Source organism: Podarcis pityusensis (assembly GCF_964106645.2).
Source record: "Podarcis pityusensis genome assembly, chromosome: 15".
In the NCBI taxonomy this organism is placed as follows: Eukaryota; Metazoa; Chordata; class Lepidosauria; order Squamata; family Lacertidae; genus Podarcis; species Podarcis pityusensis.
Window position 1 is genome coordinate 22,842,099 of NC_138040.1, and position 27,991 is coordinate 22,870,089.

Below are 27,991 nucleotides of genomic sequence, written 5' to 3' on the forward strand. Positions count from 1 at the left end.
GACCATAGGATGCAGAGCTGAACCTAAAATGGCCATTCTATGTGACAGCTCTCAAAAGTGAGGAGAAGGCAACTAGGTCAACTTCAGCAGTCTCACTGGGACAAGCCAAAAGTGGGCTATTCCCTTCTGGAATCGCTGTGGCTGTTCCATCTTGTAGGCATTTAAAAAGATATATATACTAAATTCATTTTACTCTTCTTTCCACTTTCTTCTCTTCCTTTGGCATCATGTTTGGGCAAGATTTCGTCTGTGTTATTTTTTGTTACCCTGCTTAGAACTTTAGACAGCTTGTGAACAATAAATTGTGATTGATTGTACCATCAGCTAGCAATAATATTCAGTGCTATTGCACAGTATTCTAGAGGAGAGCAGGGTGGAAATTCAATCTGCAAGTTGGGAATCTGGATGGGAACCAACCTAATTTGCACGTCCTGAAACCAAAACACAGCTTTCTTTTGGCATTCACTTTCCCGAATGTTCTGATGTAATTCTCCAGCCATATAATGTGTACAAGCATTAGTGAAAACAGCATACAAAAAAATCCTATAAGGGGAACTGACCCCACAAGATTGTGAGCATTAGGCATACAGAAATATGTTGTAAGAGAAACAGGCTCTAAAACGCGGACAAATTTTCATGAGGACTTTAAAGAAATCCATAAACTCATATAGAAATGTGGACAACTGGGCTAAAGACTGGAAAAATGAGAAACAGAAATTGACAGATTTATCCATCCCTATCTGTAAGCGGCAAAAAGGGTGTGTGTGTGTGTGTGTGTGTGCGCGTGTGTGTGTGTGTGTGTGCGTAGAGAGAGAGAATGAAAGCATGCGTTGTAATTCCCCAAAGGGATCCCATATAAGTTGAACCCACAATGAGCAAACGTCCAAAACTTTTAAGTGGTATCATTAATTACAAAACAGACAGTTTAAAAGAAAAGAAAGAAACAGTGAAAGCTTTAAAATGAACGTGACTGATGCTCTGACCTTTGGTTTTGGACACTCAGGGTCAAGCATGTGGCTCAGCTGGAACGATGGAGTCCATATGCATTTGGTGAACAGATGCCTTATGTTAACCACAGAAGTATATGGAAACACACTCATTTATACCCAGTTCCTTTTAAAATTCTTTATTATTTGCCACCAGGAAACATTAGTATGAGTGATCAACAAGCAGATTAACAACTCCATTTGACAGTCATTTGGAATCCACAGTCACTTTTTAATTATTATTTACAGACAAGAAAATACAAAGCCCTATTATCCCTGTTTGTTTTGTACCTCTTTAGACAGACAGAATGTCTGACTTAAGTAATGGTCATGCCAAGGCTGGGAGAGGGGGCAGAACCCTTTCTGTAAACATGGCACTTCAAACCAAAAGTGAGGAACCAATTTTTGGCCTGCAGTCACCCTTGCCTAACCCTCCAGCAGCTGCATTCCAGTGATGGGCACAGCTAAGACAAGAGCTTGCATGGCCATTAAAACACATACCAACAGGTAAGGTAGCTGTGCACATGCACCAGAGGTCCCTACAGCCACATAAAATATAAGCAAGATTTTCTCACTGCCTTCCTCTTGATCATTGTCCCGAACACTCCAGTCAGAACCAGCTGATTTCACTCTACTGCAACAGTTAACAACGATGGATCTTCAAATAATGTCAGATGGCTTCAGCAGCTCCTTCTTCAGTGACAGCTTTCAAGAACCCCTAGACTGAATCTCACACAGCCTATGTTAATTTGCATCTTCAGCTGAACAGATGCATATATGTATTTTAAGAGAAGGAAAAACACAAGGTGTTCAGATCCTTCAGTAGGATGGAATTATTCATGATTCTCTCAGCTTTCCACATTAAAAAACAACAACTCAGCTTTCTTCAGCTTCTCCCTGTTCCTACCCAAGCAAAGACATGGATGAAAGAGAACAAAGGAATTACTAGGGGATTTGTTTCATGAGTGCTGGGGGTTATGTGAAAGGACAGTGAGGCATTCACTATGAATATGCTTTGTTGCTTAATCAGTGGAAGTTCCTCTCCAACAGGACCCTGATGATTTCTGCCCACACAATGCCATGCACAAGAATGGGGGCTTTTAAAAAAATGCAAGCTGTATCCTTGCAAAATACAATTATCACCACATATACAGCATATTACTAAGTAGCACTAAGTTGCTCCCCAGCGTGAGGAGATGCGTGTCACACAAAGGAAAAAGGAGCAAGAATGGATGCAATTAACCTAATTATTGGAAGGGCTGCCCAATAAAGGACCCAAAGTCATTTACTACAGTCATCAATGAATCACCTCTATAATATGGCATGGTCTCACTTGGTGTGTGTGGGGGCACTTCCTGCCTTCCTTTATTCTGAAGGCCAGAAATTTTTGGTCTCAAATCTTCAGTGAATATTTTTTGCTTATTTACCCAGTTCAGGATACAAGGAAAATGGCACATACAAGCAAACTTACTTGTGACATATGCCTTATGTAGTTCTAGAAAGCTCACAACTTCCATTAATTTGTAGGTAATTTGTAAAGCTTCATAACTTTAATAGCAGTCATGCTTTTATCTCTTGAAAACCTTTTTTTTTTTAAAAAAAGAAAAAGACAGTTTCCACAGGCTGCTGCCTGGTTTAACCAGAAAACACAATCCTTCGTATGATATAATTATCAGACAGAGAACTCCTTTTTGCAATGTCTCTGAAATTCTATGCATTTGTCTATATCAAAGCAGTAAAGCATAGCACTGTTGAATGTTTTTGGCATTTAGACTTCAAAGTGACACATGCTGAGAGGAAAGAAAGTAACAGCAAATTGCAAAAAAGAAGAGCCAATGAGACAGCTTAGAAAATGTGCTGGGTTTAATCTACTAATAAGTTGACTAATGCAAGCACCACTAAAATAAACTTACTGGTGGACTGGACCCACTGATAAGGCTCAAAACGTAAGCCAACTCCACAACGGGATTCAGCTCTTAAAAAAACTTCCCAAGACGGCTTTCTTTCACTTGACCAAACCTCTGTCCCCTTCACTCTCATAGGGCCCCTCGAGAATTGCAAAGAGCACTCTACAGCCTTGAGAATCTGATCATTTTTGTCTTTAGCTAGCTAGATCGCATTGCTCTGCTTCTAATATACAATGCACTCTATGGAAAGGCAACGTTACCATATGCTTCACTGTGATTCCCTATAAGATAATCATCCAAAGGATTCCTGAAAGTATAACAAAGGCATTCTGAAAACATAGCAATAGTTCCCTTGCCTTATTTTCTGCATTTGCATTATGATGCTTTCAACAGAGGGACATTGAAATACCAAACAAGTATCTACTCCACAACAGAAGTCAGGCATCAACCTTGCGGTTCAATTAAGAAAAAAGGGCATTTAAACACATATTTTCTAAAAAGCTAGGGAGCATCTTTTGAAAACAACCTATAAAGCAATCTGGACAAGTGATGCTTCATGAAAAACCACCCGTATTATCTTCTCTGATAAACTGGGGCACTTGGAAAACAGAAAGTGACATGAATGTTGCATGTTTGATATTCATCCTGCAAGCCCATTTTCACGCTAGTAAATGCAGTCACAAAGGCAGCTATCTAGTTTGTCAACTCCACACACTGACTTCTAGCATCTTGCTGGAATTTTAACTGAACTGCAAACTATGGATTCAAGAGTGTTAAGGGTCGCACAAAGAAGCAAATGGCTTCTAAACTCATTCCAATGGCAACAGAGTTCATGTCAGATTTCGGCTCCTATGTATCGTGCAAGAAAAAGCAGTGTTCCCAAATTAACTTACCATTAGCATCATCAGCTACAGGCATTTTCTCCATTACTGTATACAACAAAGTTGTTGCTCTGCAACTCGCAACTTATGTATTTCTGCCTTACCAAGTGTAGTCTTCATTACAGAACAACTTAGTTCTCAATTATATAATTCCATCACCAAGATATCTGAGTGATGTCTACAGTGCCTGTCTCCCAGTAGTGTTACAGGAGAGGGAAGTTTATATAGTTATTTAAAAATAATGCATATAGGGCTTTCTGATCCTTGGAGAGGGAGGAGCCTATTTATTTTTAAAACTGCCTTCCTCTAGCACTCCCTCATCCCCACAGCCATTTTTAAAACTGCTCAATTTGCTTTCTTTCAGCTTTTTCAAATAATCATGGGGCCCTTTCCCTTCAAAAGAAGAAGGGTTTTTGTATGAGCCCCCAATTCTATCCCAGAGTGTAAAATACTGGCCATAGTTGTAATCAAAGTACAAATGGTGATCAGTGTGATGAGCGGCACCATTGATAATTTCCTTCAGTATGCCAGGAACATGATAGTCCCCGTCATGGATGGAGATTGTCCAGATATTGACGAAGACATAGAGGCCCAAATAGGTCATCTTGTGCAGGGGAAAAAGGAATGGGTAGATGTGATAAGGGACGCTTTGAAGGAAGCCATCCATGGGGTGAAAAGCATGGCTTGCAAATGGAGTTGGGATCTTCCACAGGTGATGGGGCTTGTGCAAACGCTGTGGAAGGAAAGAGAGGAATTAGAACCTTAGAATAGAAACAAGAAAGAGCCCAGAACACTTTCGCTTTAATACAGCAACAGAAAGTGTCACCTGTCGCAAGGAAAGAACATTCTGAGATGCCCAGACAGAGAGGTGGTGGATTATTTGTGTGTGTGGCTACGACAGGTATGTGAGAATCAAGCTAGGCTTTTATTTTATTGAAAAATAAGATGGCAAAGATCACAATTCTGCTACATGAACCCCTGGCCCGGCTACATTTAAAACCTAGTTCACAGTCTTTAAAAAGCAAAGTGTGGAGAGTTGATGGGTGGAAAGAGAGATACAGAAAAGGGAAATGTAACTGTCAAATTGGACCACACTTTCCATAAGGAAGAATTAACGCATCTAAGGCTTTTTAGTTTAGAAAAAAGAGCGACAACTACTATCAAGTTATCTGGTGAAAAGAGTGAAATCCATATATTACTGAGTGTCTGAAATACTTCCTTTTGTTGGGCTACATCAATTTCTTTCTCTGTGCTATTCATGATTTATACATCTGTACTATGTCTGTCCTTGCAGCCACTATGTTCTGTCCTATGTTTTGATTACACTTTTAAAAACTTTTCTTTTAAAGAAAACGTTCCATTCTCTCATCATTTTTGCCACCCTTTTGGATAACTTCTCCAGCTCTACTATACTCCAATGCCTTGAGATCTAGCACCACAATAACGGTACCCCCTTAGCAGTTGGAGAAAGGTAACTCCTTGGTTTTCTTTTCTTATTGCCATGCTGCACCAACCTCGGGGCCGTACCATCCTTTGCACTTGATCCTATCAACAGTGGGCTGCTGGTGCTAATCTTTTAGTTCTCTGGCTTTTCCTGCAAGTTAAGCAAGTAGCCTCTAGGGCCAGATGCATATTCATAAGTTTCCTACCTCAAAGTATACATTTATCACACAGCTTCACACACATCTGCCTTGAATCCTATTATTAGTGGTCTACAGTAAAGCAAGTTATGTAGACACTGAACCGAGAAATTAGACTCAAACAGCACAACTCAGAAAAGCTTAAGAAGCAGCGACATGCTACCTGGCTTACCCTACTGCTGCATATGACCACATAACTGATTTGCTGCAGAGGAAACAATGCTAGAGAAGAGCACAATGGATGCAAGTGTTTCCTATCTCCAAACTGGCTGATCCTTGTAGGAACTCTAGAAAAGCCTTCATGGATCAGACTGAGGTACATCTACTCTAGCATTCTATTTGCACCAGCAGCCAGTCAGAAGCAAGGCATGAAACTGAGGGTCCTTCCCTGCCTTTTGTCTCCAGCATCTGGTAATGAGGGATATACTGCCTTGATACATGGAGAGTCCCTTCACTCCACCCTCATCTGCACATGGAATGCATCCTCCAGATCGGGTGCACCGTTCTCTAAGCATGTCTTACTATTTAACACTTTGCCATACCTTATACAAAAGCTTATGATGGAGAAATCGATGAATCCAGTAGATACACATATCAGTAAAGAAGAGGAAAGAGAGCATGCTGAGGATAACACCAAACCAACCTAGAAAAAAAAGAAAGGCGTGAGTTTCTTTTTTAAACAGACATTTAAGAATGTTTAGAATATTTCTGGATTTGTACACTATTGGATTATGAAAACAAAAAGTAGTTTTTATGAAATCCATTTTGAAAGAAGTTTTCTTACTTGAGCCTTTGGCAACGCTGAATCTCAAGCAAACAGAGCTAATTAATACATTGGAAAGGATCTGAAGTCTAAAGAGATAAAACCTGAAGAGCAACTCCAGCCGGACAGTTTACCATGGCAAGGTGCTCAAATAAGTACAAAGGTGCTTTAGAAACAAATATTGACTAAGCCGAAGGCACTGCTTTAGATGTTGCTGACCTACAACAGGAGCTCAGAACGTTGCCACAGCAACTTCGGATGCTGATTGCTCTCTCCATGGCTAAAAGGCGAGCATAATAGATATTCTCAGACACACATAATACTTTGCCTCACTCACACATGGCTGGCTCATGACCAGCCCTGTCCTCTTGTTAAGGCTGTTGCTAAGGGCACTCTGGGAGCTTCTTTCTCCTTCACTTTCTCCAGATGAGAAGTGCCTGATACGGGATTTCACTGGAAGCCTCATTACTTTGTAAGCAACTTTTCTCCCTACAATTTGCGCGCTCTGTGTGTGTCTCTGCCTTTTATATGGGGGTGAGTAATATGTGGGCTGAAATGCTGTTGTAAAGCTGCAGTGGAAAAACTCCCCATCCCAAGGAGGTTGCTGAGTGATCTGCCCAGGTGCCCAGAAGATGTGCTGAGTCAGAGCTGAGAAACAAACCTGAGCAATACTTCCCTTGTGTGGAGTAAGCTTATTTTCTTCTGTTCCAGATTGGAGGACACAAACTAACTGATCCAATTTATAAGAAAGGAGATTCTGACTAAACATTAGGGTGGAGGGGATTCTGATAAGTGCTGTTTCACAGTGGAACAGACTCCCTCAGAAAAGACTCTCCATCCTTGGAGGTTTCTAAGCAGAGGTTGGATGCCCATCTGTCAGGGATGTTTCAGCTGTGATTCCTGCATTGTGGTGGGTGCGCTGGACTAGATGACCCTTCTGTCTCTACAAATCCCATGAGTTCCTCCACGATAATGGCCCTCATTATTCTCCATAAAGTAGGGTTAGGTGCATTTTCTTCCATGCATGTTTAAGTGTAAGGGAAGCCCACAAAAGCTGCACATCCTGGAAGAATTCTGTTGGGGAAGGAAGCAGTGGCAGCCCACCTCACAGCACTGGCTGGAGAAGATCTCCTAATAATTATACCCTTATTACCTGCATGGCAGGTGAGCAAGATTCAGCAGTGGCATAAATATCCCATGACAGACAATGGAGATAGTTGCCCATCTGGTGCTTCAAAGTAAATAGCAGGGTGTTTTTTGCTCTCTGCGCTGGTGGTCAGTGTGAAGGCAAGGCTGAAATGAGGGGTGTGCAGTATAGCCTGAGACTGAGGAGGGTGTGCAATTGAAAAGCTAGCTCAGGGACTGGATGGCCATCTCTCAGATATTCTTCAGCTGCAATTTCTGCGTTGCAGGGGTTGGACTAGATGGCCCTTGGGGATCCCTTCGAATTCTACATTCCTGTGATTCTACTGTCCTTGCCAGCATCTGTTCAAGTTGTGGAAGGAATTTGAAGGAGAGAAACAGCAGGTGGGGTTTTGCACTCTATCTTTTCCTGCTTTTGCACACTCAACCCCTTCCCTCCCCAAAACAAGGACAATGGGGAAATATCAGAGCTCAGTGGTAGCGCATGCAGAAGGCCCCAGCATCTCTAGGTAGTGCTGGGAGAGACACTTGCCTGAAACCCTGGAATGCTGCTGCCAGTCTGTGCACACAGTACTGCGCTAGATGGACTAATGATCTGATTCCCTTTGTTTCTAGTGCTTGGGCTTTAATATGCATGTTATATGTAGCAAGGTCCCATGAGAAGAAATAAATAAGAGGCCATCCTATGTACAACAAATGGTGGTTAGAAGAAATGAGAAATAAGTTACATAAAGTGGACTCTTGAGATAAGGAAAGGACAGAGACTTTGACCCAATAAAGAGGACATGCTAAGCAGTTTCCTTACCATAAGGAGAGTCTTCAATGTTATCATAGAGTTTGCTGTAGCCTCTGACTTCAGCAAAGAAGATGGCAACCGTGGGGATACTGATCCATGGCATTGATTTGAGGGTGTATTTGATTTCACGCTGCACTTGATTCTGAACACAGGAGAAGACACTTTGTATAAAATAATATCCTGCACATTTACAGCATTTTAGAAAGTTTAGCACAAATATTATCTCAGTAGTCCTTTTAAGGCAGAGACGTATTGTTATCTGCATACTGCAGGTGAGATGCTGAAGCAAAGAGAGGATTGTCTAATGTCACATGACAAAATGGCATTTGAAACTGAGATTTCCTAGCTTAGTTTTTGCCAGTACAGTACGCTGCTTTGAGAAGCATGCATGTTTTAAAAACGTAAGTATCTATTCTTCCGCAAAGCAGAAAGATAAACAGGTCATGTTTCTTTGTGAAAAACCTTGTTAAAAGGACTCATCTCAGACAGATGAGGTTTACTAGACCTGGTAAGGAAAGGCAAAACCTACTCCCAATCAGGTAACAATGCTTGTGGCCGAGCTAGCTGTGAGATTCCTAGGACGCCGCCCCTTACTGTTGCCTGCATTTTGCTTTAGAGCAGGCATAGGCAAACTCGGCCCTCCAGATGTTTTGGGACTACAATTCCCATCATCCCCGACCACTGGTCCTGTTAGATAGGGATGATGGGAGCTGTAGTCCCAAAACATGTGGAGGGCCGAGTTTGCCTATGCCTGCTTTAGATTTACTACCCTGGGGATCTATACTTATGGCAAAATAGCTGCGAGGCTCTGCTTGCTTCCTTTCCCCCACAAAACTACTTTAACCTCACCCAAAGAGCTTTCCTTTACTAGAAGAGCTAAATCCCAAAGTTCAAACCCCAGTATCTCTTAATTAAGGAGGATACCACATATCAAAGCCTGTGAAAGACACCTGCAAGAGATTTAGAGAGCTGCTGCCAGTCAGATAGAAACTTGTTAGGCTAGATCAGAGTTACATAATCCAGATGTTGCTGTACAACAATTCCAATTGCTGCTGGCCACTGGGAATGCTGACTGGATGTTGAAGTCTGACAACATCTGTGAAGCCCTAAATTAGGTACTAGATAATCTTACTTGGAAAGTGAGTACTTCATTTGTTCATACTCCAGTAATCCACATTAGTTTGCATAAGCACTAGAGTCACCACCGCAATCTTAAGCAAGCAGGTTCAGAAAGAATAGGTGGAAAAATCACCATTCTAGCTCTTTAAGCTCTGCGAATTAAAAAGGCTACCTCACTACATTCCAGAACCCAATGAACATTTGCACAAAATAGTTGGAGCGTAACAACCTTAAGCAGATTAGGCCTAGAAATGCTAAGAGAAGAAAATGCTTTCACTGAAATAGCAAATCACACTGAAAATACCCATAGTTTAAATCTAAACTGTTTGCATTTCAAAATATTAGTGTTACAAGGATGTTCCAAAATGACCATATTGGTTAAAACGTGACTGCATTTACTAGGGTGAAAACAAACAAACAGAAGCACCACACACAGCAGAGGTCTGTCTGCGTACAGAAATTCCAGAAAGGTACATACAAGACTCTCTGAAGTCTAGCCATAGACCACTGAAGAACTTAGAAAAGGGAAGAGCTGTGACACAGTGACTCACCTCCAAATACTGAGGATGTTTCTTTAGTGAGTGATCAAATATGAAGTAGTAGCTGAGACTGCCAATCAGCAAATAAAGGATAAGAGCACCCACATTTGTTATGACAATAAGGCTAATAAACTGTCGAAAAGGGTTATTTTCTGGCCATGCTGTTGGATAAACATAAGGCGTCAAAACGGAGTCATCTGCATATGCCAGGACAAGATCCATTGTTGTACCTGCATAAAATTGCCATGAATTAATGGAAGGGGATACATCAAACCACAGTGAAGATACAAAAACGGTAACCTCGACAGGTAGGCTTTTCTAAAAATAGGCTACAATGCTGCAAATAAAAAGCTTGTCTTCCTCAAAACACTGAGTTGACAAGGACCCTATGCAAATGAGTTCCCATATGTTTAGTGAACTAATAATATACAAATAATCTAACAGAATGCCAGTATGGCTAATGAGCAGAGTTAAGGAAGCAAAAAAGCTTTACTTGAAATGCATGTCTTATTTAAATAAAAATAATAAGGAACACATAATGTGGCAAAACAAGCATTAGTGAATGGGTAATACAAGTGGAAAATAATTTGAAGAGCTTATTGGTAAGACAAACTTTTACATAGTTTTTAGATACATCGGAAGCAGGAAACCACCCGGGGACATGGATAGAAGAGGCTAGAAAAGCTGTACTAATTCCTCATTTTGGCCTTCACTCTGGGAGGTATCCTACCAACTTTCAGCACTCTTAATAAACTATAGCTCCCATAATTATTCGGGGGGAAAAGACAGCTATGACTGTTTGAAGCAGGCTTCTTCAAACTCAGCCCTCCATGTTTTTGGCTTACAACTCCCATGATCCCTAGCTAGCAGGACCAGTGGTCAGGGATGATGGGAATTTTAGTCTCAAAACATCTGGAAGGCTGAATTTGAGGACGCCTGGGAAGTGACTTTATATTGTGATGCCCGTGTGGTGCAGTGGTTAGCGTCAGACTAGGATCTGAAATCACCCATGAGACATCTGAAGGCAGCCCTGTTTAGGGAAGTTTTTAATGACTGGTGTTTTAATGTATTTTTAATCTTTTATTGGAAGCCGTCCAGAGTGGCTGGGAAAACCCAGCCAGATGGGTGGGGTATGAATAAATAAATAAATTATTATTATTAGGAGGGACGTTGGGCCAGCCACACACTCTCAGCCTAACCTAACCCCACAGGGCTGTTGCGAGGAGAAAATGGGGGGAAACATACATGCTACCTTGAGTTTCTCGGAGAAAAAGGTGGGATATACATGCAATAAATAACTAAAGCATGTTTTAAATGTATGGCCTGAGTAAGAGGCAGCTTTGAGGACAAGCTACAGAACCTGCCAATTTGTTCCTGCTGTTTCAAAAAGAGCTCCTGCAATTAAAAAGCCACCATGACGCCCAAGCAGACTGAATTTTAAGCCCCGCAAGTAGCTGCATCCTACTTACCCAAAAGGGGCTTGCGCACAGGAGGAGGACCAGAAGGTGGACTAGTGGGGGGCTACACCCCGTTGCATTCCGGGAACCGCCCCCTCTCGCTTGCCCGCCCTTTGTCCTTCGAGCCGAGGGAGGCCCCTCGCCCTCCACAGGTGTTTCCTCTGCCTGATCCTGCGCCGCCTCCTTCCTCTTACTCCGCCAAAAGCGCCGCGCAGGTCGAAATCCAACGCTCTCGCGACGTGACGTGTGAGCAGGTAAGCGGTGGGCGTGGCCGCTCCGGATGGCGGCCCAACGGCTGAGGAGGGAAAGAGGGGGCGGGCAAAGAGAAGGAAGCGGTAGCCTGATAGGACGACAGCGCCCCTGGCCAGGAGTCGCGCGACGCTGGCCTGTTGTGTGACGACGCCCGCGCGTGGCTCAAGGTACGGCGTCGGATTGGACGGGTCTCCAGAGAGGGGCGGGGCAGTTGGAGGAAAGCAGGAGGCAGCGAGCGAATGAGCAGGGCGGGCGTCGAAAGGGGGCGGGGCTAGGCGTGTCGCGCGGTTTTGTTTTCCCGTTCCTGAGGTAAAAAAGTACCCTGTCAGAAGCTTCTCAAGGGGAGGATGGAGCTCTGAGGGGAAAGTTAGAATCATAGAATCATAGAGTTGGAAGAGACCACAAGGGCCATCGAGTCCAACCCCCTGCCAAGCAGGAAACACCATCAGAGCACTCCTGACATATGGTTGTCAAGCCTCTGCTTAAAGACCTCCAAAGAAGGAGACTCCACCACACTCCTTGGCAGCAAATTCCACTGTCGAACAGCTCTTACTGTCAGGAAGTTCTTCCTAATGTTTAGGTGGAATCTTCTTTCTTGTAGTTTGGATCCATTGCTCCGTGTCCGCTTCTCTGGAGCAGCAGAAAACAACCTTTCTCCCTCCTCTATGTGACATCCTTTTATATATTTGAACATGGCTATCATATCACCCCTTAACCTCCGCTTCTCCAGGCTAAACATGCCCAGCTCTCTTAGCCGTTCCTCATAAGGCATCGTTTCCAGGCCTTTGACCATTTTGGTTGCCCTCCTCTGGACACGTTCCAGTTTGTCAGTGTCCTTCTTGAACTGTGGTGCCCAGAACTGGACACAGTACTCCAGGTGAGGTCTGACCAGAGCAGAATACAGTGGCACTATTACTTCCCTTGATCTAGATGCTATACTCCTATTGATGCAGGCCAGAATTGCATTGGCTTTTTTAGCTGCTGCGTCACACTGTTGGCTCATGTCAAGTTTGTGGTCAACCAAGACTCCTAGATCCTTTTCACATGTACTGCTCTTAAGCCAGGTGTCCCCCATCTTGTATTTGTGCCTCTCATTTTTTTTGCCCAAGTGCAATACTTTACATTTCTCCTTGTTAAAATTCATCTTGTTTGTTTTGGCCCAGTTCTCTAATCTGTCAAGGTCGTTTTGAAGTGTGATCCTGTCCTCTGGGGTGTTAGCCACCCCTCCCAATTTGGTGTCATCTGCAAATTTGATCAGGATGCCCTTGAGTCCATCATCCAAGTCGTTGATAAAGATGTTGAATAAGACCGGGCCCAAGACAGAACCCTGGGGCACCCCACTAGTCACTCTTCTCCAGGATGAAGAGGAACCATTGATGAGCACCCTTTGGGTTCGGTCAGTCAGCCAGTTACAAATCCACTGAGTGGTAGCATAGTCAAGACCACATTTTACCAGCTTCCTTACAAGAATACCATGGGGCACCTTGTCAAATGCCTTGCTGAAATCATGGTAGGCTACATCCACTGCGTTCCCTTCATCTACCAGGCTTGTAATTCTGTCAAAAAACGAGATCAGGTTAGTCTGACATGACTTATTTTTCAGAAATCCATGCTGACTATTGGTGATCACAGCATTCCTTTCTAGGTGCTCACAGACTGTTTGCTTAATGATCTGCTCCAGAATCTTCCCTGGTATTGATGGCAGACTGACTGGGCGGTAATTATTTGGCTCCTCTCTAGTTGGCCTAGTTGTTTTTTTTACCTCAGGTGTGTCAGCCTCAGCAGCAGGTTGACGTGACCAGCATTCAGTAGTCAAGGGCGCGCATACCCACCCACCTATATTTATCTCACTTCATAAAAATTATTCACCACGTGATGGTTAAAAAACCCCTCAAAAGCGTTTTTGTTTTTTAAAAAAGCTAAAACTATATAATTATATAGTGGTCCTCAGCTGGTTGAGATCCACCTCTGACTGCCCACTTTCACATGTTCACTATAGATTTTATGATGGAATCGTTTGTTGTTTCAATCTTCATGGTCATATCAACCACAGGGCAAAAATTTATATAGAACCTATATACATATATAATGGGGACCCGGGTGGTGCTGGGGGTAAAAGCCTCAGCGCCTAGGACTTGCCGATCGAAAGGTAGGCGGTTCGAATCCCCGCGGCGGGGTGCGCTCCCGTCGCTCGCTTGGTGTTGGGAAAAAGCACCAAGGCAAAAGCCAGCTCCAGATGGCTTGAATGCAAAACAGGATGTTATGGTTTGCAGATGTACTGTTGGAGAAAAGGTGGAGCCTATTCTCTGTACTGAGCACCGGATGTTAGCTCAGTGTGTCATGTGACCTGTGCTGGAAGTACAGGGGAGGAGTGTGTGTCTCTTCTGATGGAGACTGAAGGGTGCAGTCACATTTCTATGTACTGTTGAGTGACAGGAATAAAACATGTAGAAAGGACTCCTGTCTGTCTCATTTCCCCTCCCTGGGGAGAATGCAGGGAGGGAGAGAAGCAGAGAGAAGCAGAGGGTGTGTTTTCCTCACATCTAATGAGGGAAATCGCCGGTTTATGACCTAGCCTGCCGGGAGAAGCAGCGGAGAGGTCATCCAGTATCTCGCTCAATTGCCTCGGGGGAGGCCAGGTACCTCTGCCTGTGAGCTTAAGATACTGACATATGGCAGCCTTCGGATGGTTGCGATTCATCGGACATCTGCATGAGAGGCTGGTGGATTGTCCTCCTCTGCTCCAAGGGAGAAGGCAAGCGTCTGAAAGAAGCCAGAGGCTCAACAGACAGCTGGTGGAAAGAAGAGGTGTTTTCCAGAGCAACAAAGTTCAAGGTATGCTGCATTTCGGGCTAAAAGTGTGAACGCAGTTCGATTAATTCACTGGTTCACGGAGCTGCGTTTTGGAAAAACAAAAGCTCCGGGAGGAAGAGGCCTGCAGCTTGAAGGCTGAAGCCTGCATTCCACAAATTCTTGTGGTTGAAACTGTCCCATTGAAATGCATTGTTGCTAGGTAACGGAAAGTTGGAAGGTTACTGGCAGACGGGCTGGAGTGTGAGCCTGGGAAAGCGAAACAAAACCAGAGAATGTTTTGGCTACAAGTTTACGTGCCCTTGGAAGGGACTTTCAATAGCAGCCTGAGTTTAGCTGCCAGGTGCAAAGAGCGTAAACAACTTGCAGTTTGCTGCGTGAGAAAGGAAAAAACAACTGTTGGATTTTACAGTTTGTTTGACAGTGAAAGCTGAAGAGGCTTGGCTTCAAGATGGATGCCAAGAAAGGAGCTTTGCCTTACCCACCTCCCTTAACCAATGACAATTATTCATCTTGGTCTGTAAAGATGAAGGCCCTGCTGCAGAATCAGAGGCTTTTTGATGTAATTGAAAACCCCATCCCTGCAGCACCAACCAGAGGTTGGGAGTCACAGAATGTAAGGGCCAGGACTGCTATAATTCTATGTGTCTCAGATGATCAGTTGGTGCATGTTCAGCATTTAGAAAATGCGAAAGAGGTTTGGGACACGCTGCGTACAACGCATCAGAGAGATGCTGGTTCTTCAGCGTTGCTGTATTTTGAGGAATTGACCAATCTGAGACTTGCGCCTGATGGAGATGTTCAAGCGCACCTGACAGAAATGAAGTTTCTGCGTCAACAGATGGTGGAACGCAATTTCCGTCTTCAGGAGGAAGTGTTTTGCTTCATGATGATAAACAGCCTTAACCGCACCTACAAGGTTGTTGCCAGTCAGCTTGGTTCCCTACCGGCCGCGCAGCTGACCGCGGAGAGAGTGTGTGCTGTGGTCCTGAATGAACACGACAGACTTGCTGCACTGGAAGTGAAAGACAGGGGGAGGGAAGAACAGAGTTCTAATTCCCCCACTGATGATGCTACTGGAGAGCATGGAGTAGCATTGAGTGCTGTCCGATGCTACAATTGTGGACAGACTGGGCATCTACAGCGAAACTGTAAGAAGCCGCGCCAGTCAAGAGGAGCAAAGAGCAGCTCTACGAAGCCTGAGGCGTCAGGCAAAAGCCGTTCCAAGTGCCAGGTGAAACCTGCAAAGGCTATGATGGCGAAAGGAACCACGCCAGATGTTGGGAACTCGTTCATAATTGACACGGGCACAACGGTTCATATGTGCCCGCACAGACAACTGTTTACGACGTTGAAGAAGCAAAGCTTCGCTGTGAAACAGGCCAACGGTCAAGAGTTGGAAGCAACCGGAATTGGGACTGTGTATCTTGAGAGTCTGAACTTGACTATAAGTGATGTTTACCTGGTTCCAGAACTGAGATTTAATCTGCTGAGCGTGTCGCAGATTGCAAAGAAAGGACTGAAACTGTCCTATGATGCTAAAAGCTGCAAGATCTACAAAGATGGAGAACTGTTTCTTACTGCCAAAGAGAAAGATGGACTGTATTTGTTGACTTTTGATCAAAGTGATTACATGAAATGTAATTCTTCTGATTCTAACGAAATCTCTCTTGCAGGTGTGACCAGTGTGAGCACCAGGAAGGTGACGAAGAAGGTCGACAGAGCATTTCAGCGGGTGTATGCTGATGTGATTGGTCCTCTAGAACCATCTAGAGGCAGTGCAAAATATTACCTTTTGTGTGTGGATTGTTTCACTAATTATTCTTGGGTTTATATGATGGAGAAACCGCATGAAACTTTAGAAAAGTTTCAGGAGTTTTGTGACAAGGTTAAAAATATGCATGATGCTAACATTGATTGTCTTTTCACAGATGACAAACAAGTTTTTCTGTTACAGAAGTTTCAGAAGTTCCTGGATGGGAAAGGGATAGACCACAAAGTGGGTGTTTCGACCGAAGCGTGGAACAGGGGGGTCTGTGTGAGGGTGAACAAAGAATTGCAAAAGGGGATGCATGCGCAATTGCTGAGTTCACATTTGCCACATGAATATTGGGCCGAATCGCTAGCGTCCTATCTTCATGTGTGGTTGAGAAAAGTCTCAACAGAGTTGGGATGTTCTCCTTTTGAGAAGCTGTTCAATAGAAAACCTTCTGTTGCCTACTTTAAGGTTTTCGGGTCTCATGTGAGAACAGAAGCTCCAGGTGGAGTAAAGAATGCCAGAGGCATTTTTGTGGGATATGAAAAGGGTCTCTACAGAGTAATTTTGTCTGAATCTGGTCAGGTGATTCTCACAAAGTTTCTAGAGAGTGCTCCAGAGCAAAAGCGGGTTGTAGAACACACATTTCCCACAGGAAACGATTCAGATGATGATGATGATTTTTCTGATGTCACAGATTACAGTGGTACTGATGATGATGACAGTGAGAGCTCAGAGAGTTCAGTTGTAACAGTCATTGAGAGGAAATCTCACACAATGGATAGACCTTCACAGGTGAAGGAAGAACCACTGATTGCTACTGGTTCTCAACAGAGTCCAAAGGTTGAACCAGTGAGCACAGAGGATCAGAACCTCATACGCAGGTCTGAGAGAGTTACAAAGGGTGTACCACCGAGGAGGTACTCAAAAGAGTTTGCTAACTTAGCTGTTGCATGTGTTGCTATTGTTAACAACTCAAAGCAGGTTAAAGCAGTGTCTAAGTCAGAGACAAAGACACAACAGAGAGTAGCTAGCCAAGGTAATGCAGAAGCACTCATTCCTTGGAAGCCAGACAACCAGAGAGGTACACTGGTGAAACCAGTGGTGGGGAGTTCCAAGGGTGGAACTGAAACAACAGGGGACTGTTATATGTATAACAACTGTTTGTTTTCTTCTCTGGATCATGTTTTGCCAATTGATGCTTTTGGGGGAGGATGTTGGGAAAAAGCACCAAGGCAAAAGCCAGCTCCAGATGGCTTGAATGCAAAACAGGATGTTATGGTTTGCAGATGTACTGTTGGAGAAAAGGTGGAGCCTATTCTCTGTACTGAGCACCGGATGTTAGCTCAGTGTGTCATGTGACCTGTGCTGGAAGTACAGGGGAGGAGTGTGTGTCTCTTCTGATGGAGACTGAAGGGTGCAGTCACATTTCTATGTACTGTTGAGTGACAGGAATAAAACATGTAGAAAGGACTCCTGTCTGTCTCATTTCCCCTCCCTGGGGAGAATGCAGGGAGGGAGAGAAGCAGAGAGAAGCAGAGGGTGTGTTTTCCTCACATCTAATGAGGGAAATCGCCGGTTTATGACCTAGCCTGCCGGGAGAAGCAGCGGAGAGGTCATCCAGTATCTCGCTCAATTGCCTCGGGGGAGGCCAGGTACCTCTGCCTGTGAGCTTAAGACGCCTGCCAACCTAGCAGTTCGAAAGCACCCCCGGGTGCAAGTAGATAAATAGGGACCGCTTACTAGCGGGAAGGTAAACAGCGTTCTGTGTGCTGCGCTGGCTCGCCAGATGCAGCTTGTCACACTGGCCACGTGACCCGGAAGTGTCTGCGGACAGCGCTGGCTCCCGGCCTCTAGAGTGAGATGAGCGCACAACCCTAGAGTCTGTCAAGACTGGCCCGTACGGGCAGGGGTACCTTTACCTTTACCTATATACATATATATATATATATATATATATATATATGTATTAAAATATACCAAAAGTAATAATAATAACAGTACTCAAAAATGTTAACATACAAATGGTTAAAGGAAACTAATATATTAAAATCATCCCATTAAATACTTGCAGTTCACCATATTTACCTCAATAAAATTTCTCAGCTTTTGGGCAGCTGCTGCAAATCTCGCAGCTGTCCCAAATTAAACAACAGATATGCGATGTTCGCTTGATCACCATCTGGTATTACGCTTAACAAATTCAGAATAAACTGTTTATAATGAAAAGAGCAGTAAAATAAGTAATGATAAAAGATCTGCTGCTTGAGCCACACATATGGTATAAGACTGGCGGTGTATGAGACTTCCGGTCAGCGCCATTAGCGAATGGAGGATTCCCTTCGGTCGGAGGGAATCGGCTCCGCGAAAATAGGGTCCTGAGCGCTACGGCGAAGCGGGGACCCCCAGAAATCGCAGGCGCTGAAGCCTGCGAATGTGGAGACTCGGCGGGCACCCTTCAGCGCCCCCCCAACTCGCGAGGAAGCCTTGTTTTTGAGGCTTCGTAGCGGAACGGGGGAGAGGCGCGGTGCTGTGAGTTGACTGCTGCTTTCGCGGAGCGAAGCTGTGTTGCCGTTGCTAGAGAGCGCTGATTTCTTCCTGGAACATTCGGACTAAAAGACCAACCGTGAGTAGGTGGAATTGGACTTAAAAGATTACGAATTGGACTAAATTTTTAAAGGGAAAAGACCTTCAATTGGAACAAAAATAAGGACTGAATTGGCTACCGCGGCGGGAGGTGAATACAGGAAGTCCGCTTCCCGTCTTGTAAATAGTGTAAAGCATAGAGACTTTGAGCTAAACGTTGGAAATTGACTTGAAAAGAGCTGTTTTCCGACCTGAGAACTCTTTGTGAATCTACCCTTCTGAAAATAGGAAAGGATGGGGTTTGTTTTTTCTGGACTGCGTAAAGTTGTTTAAAGAGCAATCTGCCTGTGAGACGTCTCAGCTGTCAAAAGCTGTCAAAGAGAACTGCCGACAGTAAGGTGGATATATTGTGGCCAGTTTCGCTGGAAAAATAATTGGAAGGCTACATTTTGGAACTGTTTCTTAGTCTTTGTCTACACTTTGTTTTTTCTTTCCTTTCTTGTTACTTCAAAAGGGAAAGTGACTGCTTTGGACTGTTGTAACAGTGTCCACCTAGGGGGACTTTCTGAAAGTGCAACAAGGGAATTTTCCACTGGTAAACAGGAACAGCATATCTGAGAACGGCCTTGACTTTCACATTGTTATGGCAGATGGCAGAGAGAAATTAGACCCGTCAGTTTTGAGATCTGGGAAACCTTGGGGGCATCGAAGGCAATCATCTGCTGGCTTGCCTACGACAGCAACACAAGCTAAGTCCAGTGGAATGGCAGAAGAAGTTCTAGCCAGTGCTCTGGCCAGGATTAATGAAACTTTACTACAACTTAGTACAAAGGTTGATGAGACGAATAAAAAGGTTGAAGAAACGAATAAGAAAGTTGACTTCCGGTCAGCACCAGCAGCAATGGCGGACCTCCTTTGATCTTTGGAGGGGGTAGCTCAGCGGGAGATCGGGTCCTGTGCGCTCCGGCGAAGCGGGGACCCTCAGAAATCGCAGGCGCGGATGCCTGCGAACGTGGAGGCTCGGCAGGCACCTTGGAGCGCCCCCCCCAACCCGAAAGGAAGCCTTTTTTGAGGCTTCGGAAGGGAGCGGGGGAGAAGCGCGGTGCTGCGAGCGGATCGCTGCTCTCACTGAGCGAAGCCGCGTTGCCGTTGCTGGAGAGCGCTGACTTATTCCTGGGACATTTGGACTTAAAAATTAACCGTGAGTAGAAGAATTGGATAAAAGAGCATTATTTGGATTAATCTGGACTATTTGTGAAAAGGCGGAAAAGTTTTAAGCTGTTTAAAAACGTCTGAATTGGCTACCGCGGTGGAAGCGTAAACAGGAAGTCCGCTTCACTGCACTGTATAAGGAATAAAGCAAAGAGCTTTGGAGCTAAACGTGGGAAAACTGAACTGAAATAAGTGTTTCTTTCTGACCTGAGAACTTTGGAGGGATCTACCCTTTGGAGAGTTAAGGGAAAGACTCTTGATTCTACCGGACTGTTTAAATTGAAGGATTAAATGAGTGATCTGTCAGTGGGACGTCTCAGCTGTCAAAGCTGTCAAAGCTGTTAAAGCTGTTTGCTGGCTGCAAAGGAGATACATTGTGGCCAACTTTATTGGGAAAAGATTGGAAAGGACTGGAAAGTTATATTGTGTCCTCTATTCTTGACTTTTTCTTACTTAGTATCTTTCCCCTGTTATTTCAAAAAGACAGTAACTTGCTAGGTGGTAATAGTGTCCATCTAGTGGGACTCTCTGCAATTGCAGGAAAGGAAAGGAATTTTCCACTTATAAACAGGAACATCAGACGTGGGAAAGGAATTTGACCTTCACTTTGTTATGGCTGATGGTCATAAGGACCAGTCAACTTTGAGATCAGGGAAACCTTGGACACATAGAAGGCAATCATCTGCTGGCTTGCCCGCATCGGCAATACAACCTAAGTCTGGTGGAATGTCTGAGGAATTTTTAGCCAGTGCTCTGACTAAGATTAATGAATCAATACAGCAGTTAAGTACAAAAGTGGGGGAGACGAATAGGAAGGTGGAAGAGACGAACCAGAAAGTGGATATTGCAAACAGGAAAATTGACTTAAACACAGAAACATTAGGCAATTTGGAGAAAAAAGTAAACAGCAATACGGAATCTATCCAGAAACTATTGCAAGACTCAAAGTCTATACAGGAAAAAACTGCTGCCGTAGAATTTAAATTGGGGCAATTGGAAACTGAAAAAGTACCAGACTTGCAGAAAGAGATTGCAGAACATAAGTTAAAGTTATCTATGATTGACCTGAAAGACAAACAAACGAATCTTAGAATCAGAGCTGTTCCTGAGTTGGAGAAAGGTACCTTGATAGACTTTTTGACACAAGAATTTTTGGACTTTTGGAAATCGGAATTGAAACAAGAGGATTTTAAGATTGTGAGGGCTTTTCGACTGGGGAAAGGAGGAAGAAAGATCAAAATAAGGGACTGTTTGATCACTCTCCGATCTAAAGAAGAAAGGGACAAAATTTTGGGCTTACATTATGAAAAACCTTTGACAATTATACAATCAAAAGTGGAAATTTTCAAAGATATACCAAAACATCTTCTTGATTTAAGAAAGGACTTTGGAGATTTGGTGGACTTGTTGAGAAAAAACAAAATCCTTTTTAGGTGGGAATTTCCCCAAGGTCTATCCTTTAGCTTCAAAGGAAGAAAGACCAAGATTAGATCAGTGGAGGAAAAGAACAAATTTCTGAGTGCATACGAAGAAGATCTACAGAAAGGATTGGGAAAAGACACTGCGATACCGGATAAGGGTCTGCAAAAAAAAGTGAAACCAACGCCACCGACAGATATAGACAATCTTTTAGGGGCTGTTGGAGGAGGAGAGTAACTACAAAATGACACTACAAATTTTAAGCTGGAATATTAATGGCCTAAATTCGTCAGCAAAAAGGGGGAGAGTATTTCATACATTGAAAAAAGAACATTTGGACTTGATTTGCCTACAAGAGACTCATGTGACAAGGCTACATCGGAAAATTTTGATAAATAAAAGATTGGGAGAGGAATTTATCTCATCGGACAATGTTAAAAAAAGAGGGGTAGTACTTTATGCGAAGGAAAGCCTGTCACCAAAATTTATATTTAAAGATGACCAAGGAAGATATATAGCAATTGAAATTCAATTCCAAGGACAGAAATTTTTGATAATAGGCGTTTACGCACCAAATGAGGGAAAATCAGAATTCTTCAAGAAACTGCATGAAACTCTCCTGGATTATTTGGATTACAACATTATTTTGATGGGAGATATGAATGGAGTAGTGTCTACAAATATGGATAAAGCCAAAAGACAAACAGTGACAAAAGATGGAAGACTGCCAAGGACATTTTTTGAAATGACTGACAATATGGATCTTGTGGATATTTGGCGAATAAAGAACCCCTTGGAAAGAGAAGGAACCTTCTTCTCTGAAGCAAATATGACATGGACAAGAATAGACCAAATCTGGACAACTAGAGGACTGGCTCCTAAAATTAAAAAAGCGGTGATCTGCCCGAAAATTTGCTCTGATCACAATCCAGTAAAGATTGAAATGATATCAACGCCAATTGGGACCTTTAGATGGAGGATGAATGACTCCTTATTTAGGAATGAGGAAATTATTAAAAAGGCTCAGAAGAATTTGAGAGACTATTTTGAAATAAATTTGAATACTACGACAGAAAAAAGAGTGATTTGGGATGCCAGCAAAGCGGTGATGAGAGGATTTTTGATACAACAAAATGCAATTAGGAAAAGATATCAAAATGAGAAGAGAGAAAAAATTTTGGAGAAAATTAAGGATGGAGAAAAAAGACTGAGAGCGAAACCGAACTCACAGGAGATTTTAAAAGAGATAAAGCTATACCAAGTACAATATATGAAATTGATGAACCAGGAGATAGAATGGAAGATCAAACAGATGAAACAAAAGACTTTCGAATCGGCAAATAAATGTGGGAAATTGTTGGCCTGGCAAATGAAAAAAAGACAAAAGCTGAATACGATTACGAACTTGGTTGTAGAAGGGAAGAATATACAGAATCCTGGAGAGATTCGGAAGTGCTTTCAGAATTATTTTAAACAGTTATATACGCAGGAGACTCAGAAAGAATTAGACATTGACCGATTTTTGGAAAATAATGGATTACAAAAAGTATCTCAAGATAGTAAATCAATATTAAACTCTACAATATCTGATCAAGAAGTGGAAGGAGCCATTCAGAATATGAAATTGGGCAAATCTCCAGGGCCGGATGGACTAACTGCAAAGTACTACAAAACTTTGAAAGAATGGTTACTGCAACCGTTGAAAGAACTTTGCAATGAAATACTACGGGGAGGAAAAGCACCCGAGTCGTGGAAAGAAGCATACATCACACTTATACCAAAAACCGAAGTGGAGAAGACACAGTTGAAGAACTACCGTCCCATATCCCTACTAAATGTGGATTACAAAATTTTTGCCGAAATTATGGCTAAAAGATTAAAAAATGTATTGGTAAAAGAGATTCATAAAGACCAGGCGGGCTTTCTCCCTGGGAGACATTTGTCAGACAATACTAGGAACATTATTAATATTTTGGAAAAATTGCAAGTTAATATCAATACTAAAGCTGTTTTAATATTTGTAGATGCAGAGAAAGCGTTTGACAACATCTCTTGGAGTTTTATGAAGAAAAACTTGCAGGGGATGGGGGTAGGCCAAAGTTTTGAAAATGGTATAAGTGCAATTTACTCGGAACAAAAAGCTAAGCTTATTGTGAACAATGTAGTTACAGAAGAATTTAAGATAGAGAAAGGAACAAGACAGGGTTGCCCAATCTCCCCATTGCTTTTTATATCGGTCCTGGAGGTCTTGCTCAATATGATCAGGAAAGACCAATTGGTTAAAGGTATACAAATCGGAGCTAAACAGTACAAATTGAAAGCTTTTGCCGATGACATAGTTTTGACATTACAGGACCAGAAGCTAGTACAAAAAGAGTGTTACAATTAATCCAAGAATTTGGTCAAGTAGCAGGTTTTAAATTAAACAAGATGAAAACTAAGGTATTAGAGAAAAATCTTACAGAGACAGAGAAGGAGAGGTTTCAGAAAGAGACAGGATTAACAATTGTTACTAAAGTGAAATATCTAGGGGTGAATATGACTGCCAAAAATGTGAATCTGTTTAAAGATAATTACGAAAAATGTTGGTCAGAGGTGAAGAAGGATTTAGAAATATGGTCAAAATTGAAGTTATCATTGTTGGGCCGAATTGCAGCGATAAAGATGAATGTATTGCCTAGAATGTTGTTTTTGTTTCAAACATTACAAATTGTGGATAAAATGGACTGTTTCAAGAGGTGGCAAAGAGATATTTCCAAATTTATCTGGCAGGGCAAAAAGCCTAGAATAAAATTTAAGATACTAACAGATGCGAAGGAAAGAGGGGGATTTGCCCTGCCAGATCTTAAACTATACTATGAATCAGCCGCTTTTTGTTGGCTGAAAGATTGGCTACTTCTTGAAAATGTGGACATTTTAGATCTAGAGGGTTTTGATAATGTGTTTGGGTGGCATGCATATTTATGGTATGACAAAGTCAAAGCGCACAAGGCCTTTAAGAATCATATTGTCAGGAAAGCATTATTCAGTGTCTGGGTGAGATATAAGGATTTGCTGGAAAGTAAAACACCAAGGTGGTTATCACCAATGGAGGCTAAGGCTCTGAAAAAAACAAATATGGAGACAAACTGGCCAAAATATTGTGAAATTTTAGAACAAGTTGGAGATAAATTAAAATTGCAGAGCTTTGACAAATTAAAAACTAAAGTCCGAGATTGGCTGCATTATTATCAAATAAGGGAGGTTTTTAATTTAGATAAAAAGATTGGCTTCCAGGAGGAAAAATCTAAACTGGAAACGGAATTGCTAGAACCTAAAACTAAAAATCTGTCAAGAATGTATAATCTGCTGTTGAAATGGAATACACAGGATGAAATGGTTAAATCCGCTATGATTAAATGGGCGCAAGATGTTGGGCATAATATCATGTTTGCTGACTGGGAATGGTTATGGACCACAGGTATAAAATTTACGGCTTGTAACGCCTTAAGAGAAAATATAATGAAAATGATTTACAGGTGGTACTTAACCCCAGTCAAGCTAGCAAAAATTTATCATCTGCCTGATAATAAATGTTGGAAATGTAAAGAAAATGAAGGTACTTTTTTTCACCTTTGGTGGACGTGCCCAAAGATCAAGGCCTTCTGGGAAATGATATATAATGAACTAAAAAAGGTATTGAAATATACTTTCTTGAAGAAACCAGAGGCCTTCCTCTTGGGCATGGTCGGCCAATTGGTGCGAAGGGAAGACAGGAATTTCTTTATGTATGCAACAGCAGCGGCAAGAATACTTATTGGGAAATACTGGAAGACACAAGAATTGCCTACCCGAGAAGAATGGCAGAGAAAAGTGATAGACTATATGGAACTGGCTGAGATGACCGGCAGAATTCGAGATCAGGAAGAAGGGTCGATGGAAGAAGATTGGAAAAAATGTAAAATATATCTTCAGAAATACTGTAATATAAAAGAATGTTAGAAAAGGTTGGAGAAGAATATTAGACCGTATTGGCAGACAGAGTATAATGGAATAAGTAAATATGAAGTGTAAAATAAAGATAGAGGAGAATTAAATACTTTCGAATGTTAAAATAAGTAAATGAAAAGAAGGTTAGAAGGATTTGCTGGAGATACGATTCAAATTGGAGTACAGAGCAGAGAGGTGAGAGGAAGTCATGGAAATAAGTAAATGGGAAAACGGTTCTAAAGGCTTAATTTGATTTTTTGTTACTTTTTTATTGTGATTTTTTGTTTTTTGTATTTCTCTTTGTATTGTTCGTTTTTTGTATAAGATGTATGTGATTTGTTTTTCTTTTTCTACTTTTTTCTTTTTCTGTAATTTTAAAATTGGAATAAATATTCTTAAAAAAAAAAAGAAACGAATAAGAAAGTTGATACTGCAAATAAAAAAATTGATTTAAATACAGAAACATTAGACAACTTGGGGGAAAAGGTAAACAGCAACACAGAATCCATTCAGAGACTATTGCAGGAGTCGAAGTCTACACAGGAAAAAACTGCTGTTGTGGAATTCAAAGTAGGGCAGCTGGAAACTGAGAAGGTACCTGGCCTACAGAAAGAGATTGCAGATCATAAGTTGACGCTGTCTATGATCGAACTCAGAGAGAAACAATCCAATCTAAGAATTAGAGCTGTTCCTGAGTTGGAGACGGGCACCTTGATAGATTTTCTGACACAAGAATTTGCGGAATTTTGGAAATCGGATTTGAAACAAGAAGATTTTAAGATTGTGAGGGCCTTCAGACTGGGAAAAGGAGGAAAAAAGATTAAAATAAGGGACTGTTTGATCACCCTCCGATCTAAAGAAGAGCGGGATAAAATTTTAGGTTTGCACTACGAGAAACCTTTGACAATTCTGCAATCAAAAGTGGAAATTTTTAAAGACATACCGAAACATCTTTTGGACTTAAGACAAGACTTTGGAGACTTGGTGGCCCTGTTGAGAAAAAGCAAGATCCTTTTCAGGTGGGAATTCCCTCAAGGCCTATCTTTTAGTTTCAAAGGAAGAAAGATAAAGATAAGATCAGTGGAGGAAAAAAATAAGTTCCTGAGCTCATACGAAGAAGATTTACAGAAAGGACTGGGAAAAGAGCCTGCCGTACCGGATGAGAGTCTACAAAAAAAAGTGAAACCAACGCCATCGACAGATATAGATAAACTTTTGGGGGCTGTTGGGGGAGAAGGAGAGTAAGCACAAAATGACACTGCAAGTATTAAGTTGGAACATTAATGGTTTGAACTCCCGGGAAAAAAGGGGGAGAGTATTTCATATATTAAAAAAAGAACATTTGGACTTGATTTGTTTACAAGAAACGCATGTGACAAGGCTACATCGGAAAATTTTGATTAATAAAAGATTAGGAGAAGAATTTATTTCATCAGACAATGTGAAAAAAAGAGGAGTAGTACTTTATGCAAAGGAAAGCCTGTCACCAAAATTTTTATTCAAAGATGACCAAGGAAGATATATTGCAATTGAAATTCAACTTCATGGCCAGAAGTTTTTGACATTAGGTATCTATGCGCCAAATGAGGGAAAATCAGAATTTTTCAAAAAATTGCATGAAATCCTATTGGACTATCTGGATTACAATATAATTTTGATGGGAGATATGAATGGAGTAGTGTCTACAAACATGGATAAAGCCCAAAAACAAACGGTGATGAAAGATGGCAGACTACCAAAGACATTCTTTGAAATGACTAACAATATGGATCTTGTTGATATTTGGAGAACAAAGAACCCCTTGGAAAGAGAAGGAACCTTCTTCTCTGAAGCAAAAATGACATGGACAAGAATAGACCAAATTTGGATAACTAGGGGACTGGCCCCGAAGATAAAAAAAGCGGTAATTTCTCCTAAAATTTGCTCTGATCACAACCCAGTAAAGATGGAAATGGCATTAACGCCAATTGGAGCTTTTAGATGGAGGATGAATGACTCCTTGCTTAGGAATGAGGAAATTATCAAAAAGGCCCAGAAAAACTTGAGAGACTATTTTGAGATAAATATGAACACTACGACCGAGAAAAGAGTGATTTGGGATGCAAGCAAAGCAGTGATGAGAGGGTTCTTGATACAACAAAATGCAATTAGGAAAAGAGTTCAAAATGAGAAGAGGGAAATTTTTTTGGAGAAAATAAAGGATGGAGAAAAGAGACTGAGGGCAAAATCGAACTCACAGGAGATTTTAAAAGAGATAAAGTTACTTCAAGTACAATATATGAAACTGACGAATCAGGAAATAGAATGGAAGATCAAACAGATGAGACAAAGGACATTTGAATCGGCGAATAAGTGTGGGAAATTATTGGCATGGCAAATGAAAAAAAGACAAAAGCTTAATACTATTACGAACTTGGTAGTAGAAGGAAAGAGTATACAGAACCCTGTGGATATTAGAAAGTGTTTTCAGAAGTACTTTAAACAGTTATACATGCAGGAGACTCAGAAAGAAATAGATATTGATCGGTTTTTGAGAACAAATGGATTACAAAAAATCTCTCAAGAGAGTAAATCGATGTTAAACTCTACAATATCTGATCAAGAGGTGGAAGGAGCCATTCAGGACATGAAATTGGGCAAATCTCCAGGGCCAGATGGTTTGACTGCAAAGTATTATAAATCTTTGAAAGAATGGTTAATGCAGCCTTTGAAAGAAGTTTGCAATGAAATATTAGGGGGGGAAAGGCACCCGAGT

The 27,991-nt window shown here is 42.0% G+C and overlaps 2 protein-coding genes across 3 annotated transcripts in view; one reads left to right on the top strand and one right to left on the bottom strand.

Moving 5' to 3' along the window:
- Positions 1–1,110: 1,110 nt before the first annotated feature.
- SC5D (sterol-C5-desaturase) lies at positions 1,111–11,472 on the bottom strand. Its single transcript, XM_080983681.1, has 5 exons — positions 11,244–11,472; positions 9,787–10,004; positions 8,126–8,258; positions 5,957–6,057; positions 1,111–4,507 (listed from the first exon to the last, which is right to left on the bottom strand). Exons 2-5 carry the CDS (start codon positions 9,994–9,996, stop codon positions 4,055–4,057), a joined length of 897 nt encoding a protein of 298 aa, XP_080839807.1. The 5' UTR covers positions 9,997–10,004; positions 11,244–11,472; the 3' UTR covers positions 1,111–4,054.
- Positions 11,473–11,723: 251 nt separating this feature from the next.
- Positions 11,724–27,991, top strand: part of LOC308464336 (uncharacterized protein) — a 63,867-nt gene continuing 47,599 nt past the window's right edge. The window contains exon 1 of one of the 2 annotated variants that reach the window (XM_080983682.1): positions 11,724–11,792. The gene's annotated coding sequence lies outside the window, so the exon portion shown is untranslated. Of the gene's footprint in view, positions 11,793–13,226; positions 13,251–27,991 lie in introns of those variants that run through there. The other variant, XM_080983683.1, reaches the window with a different exon arrangement.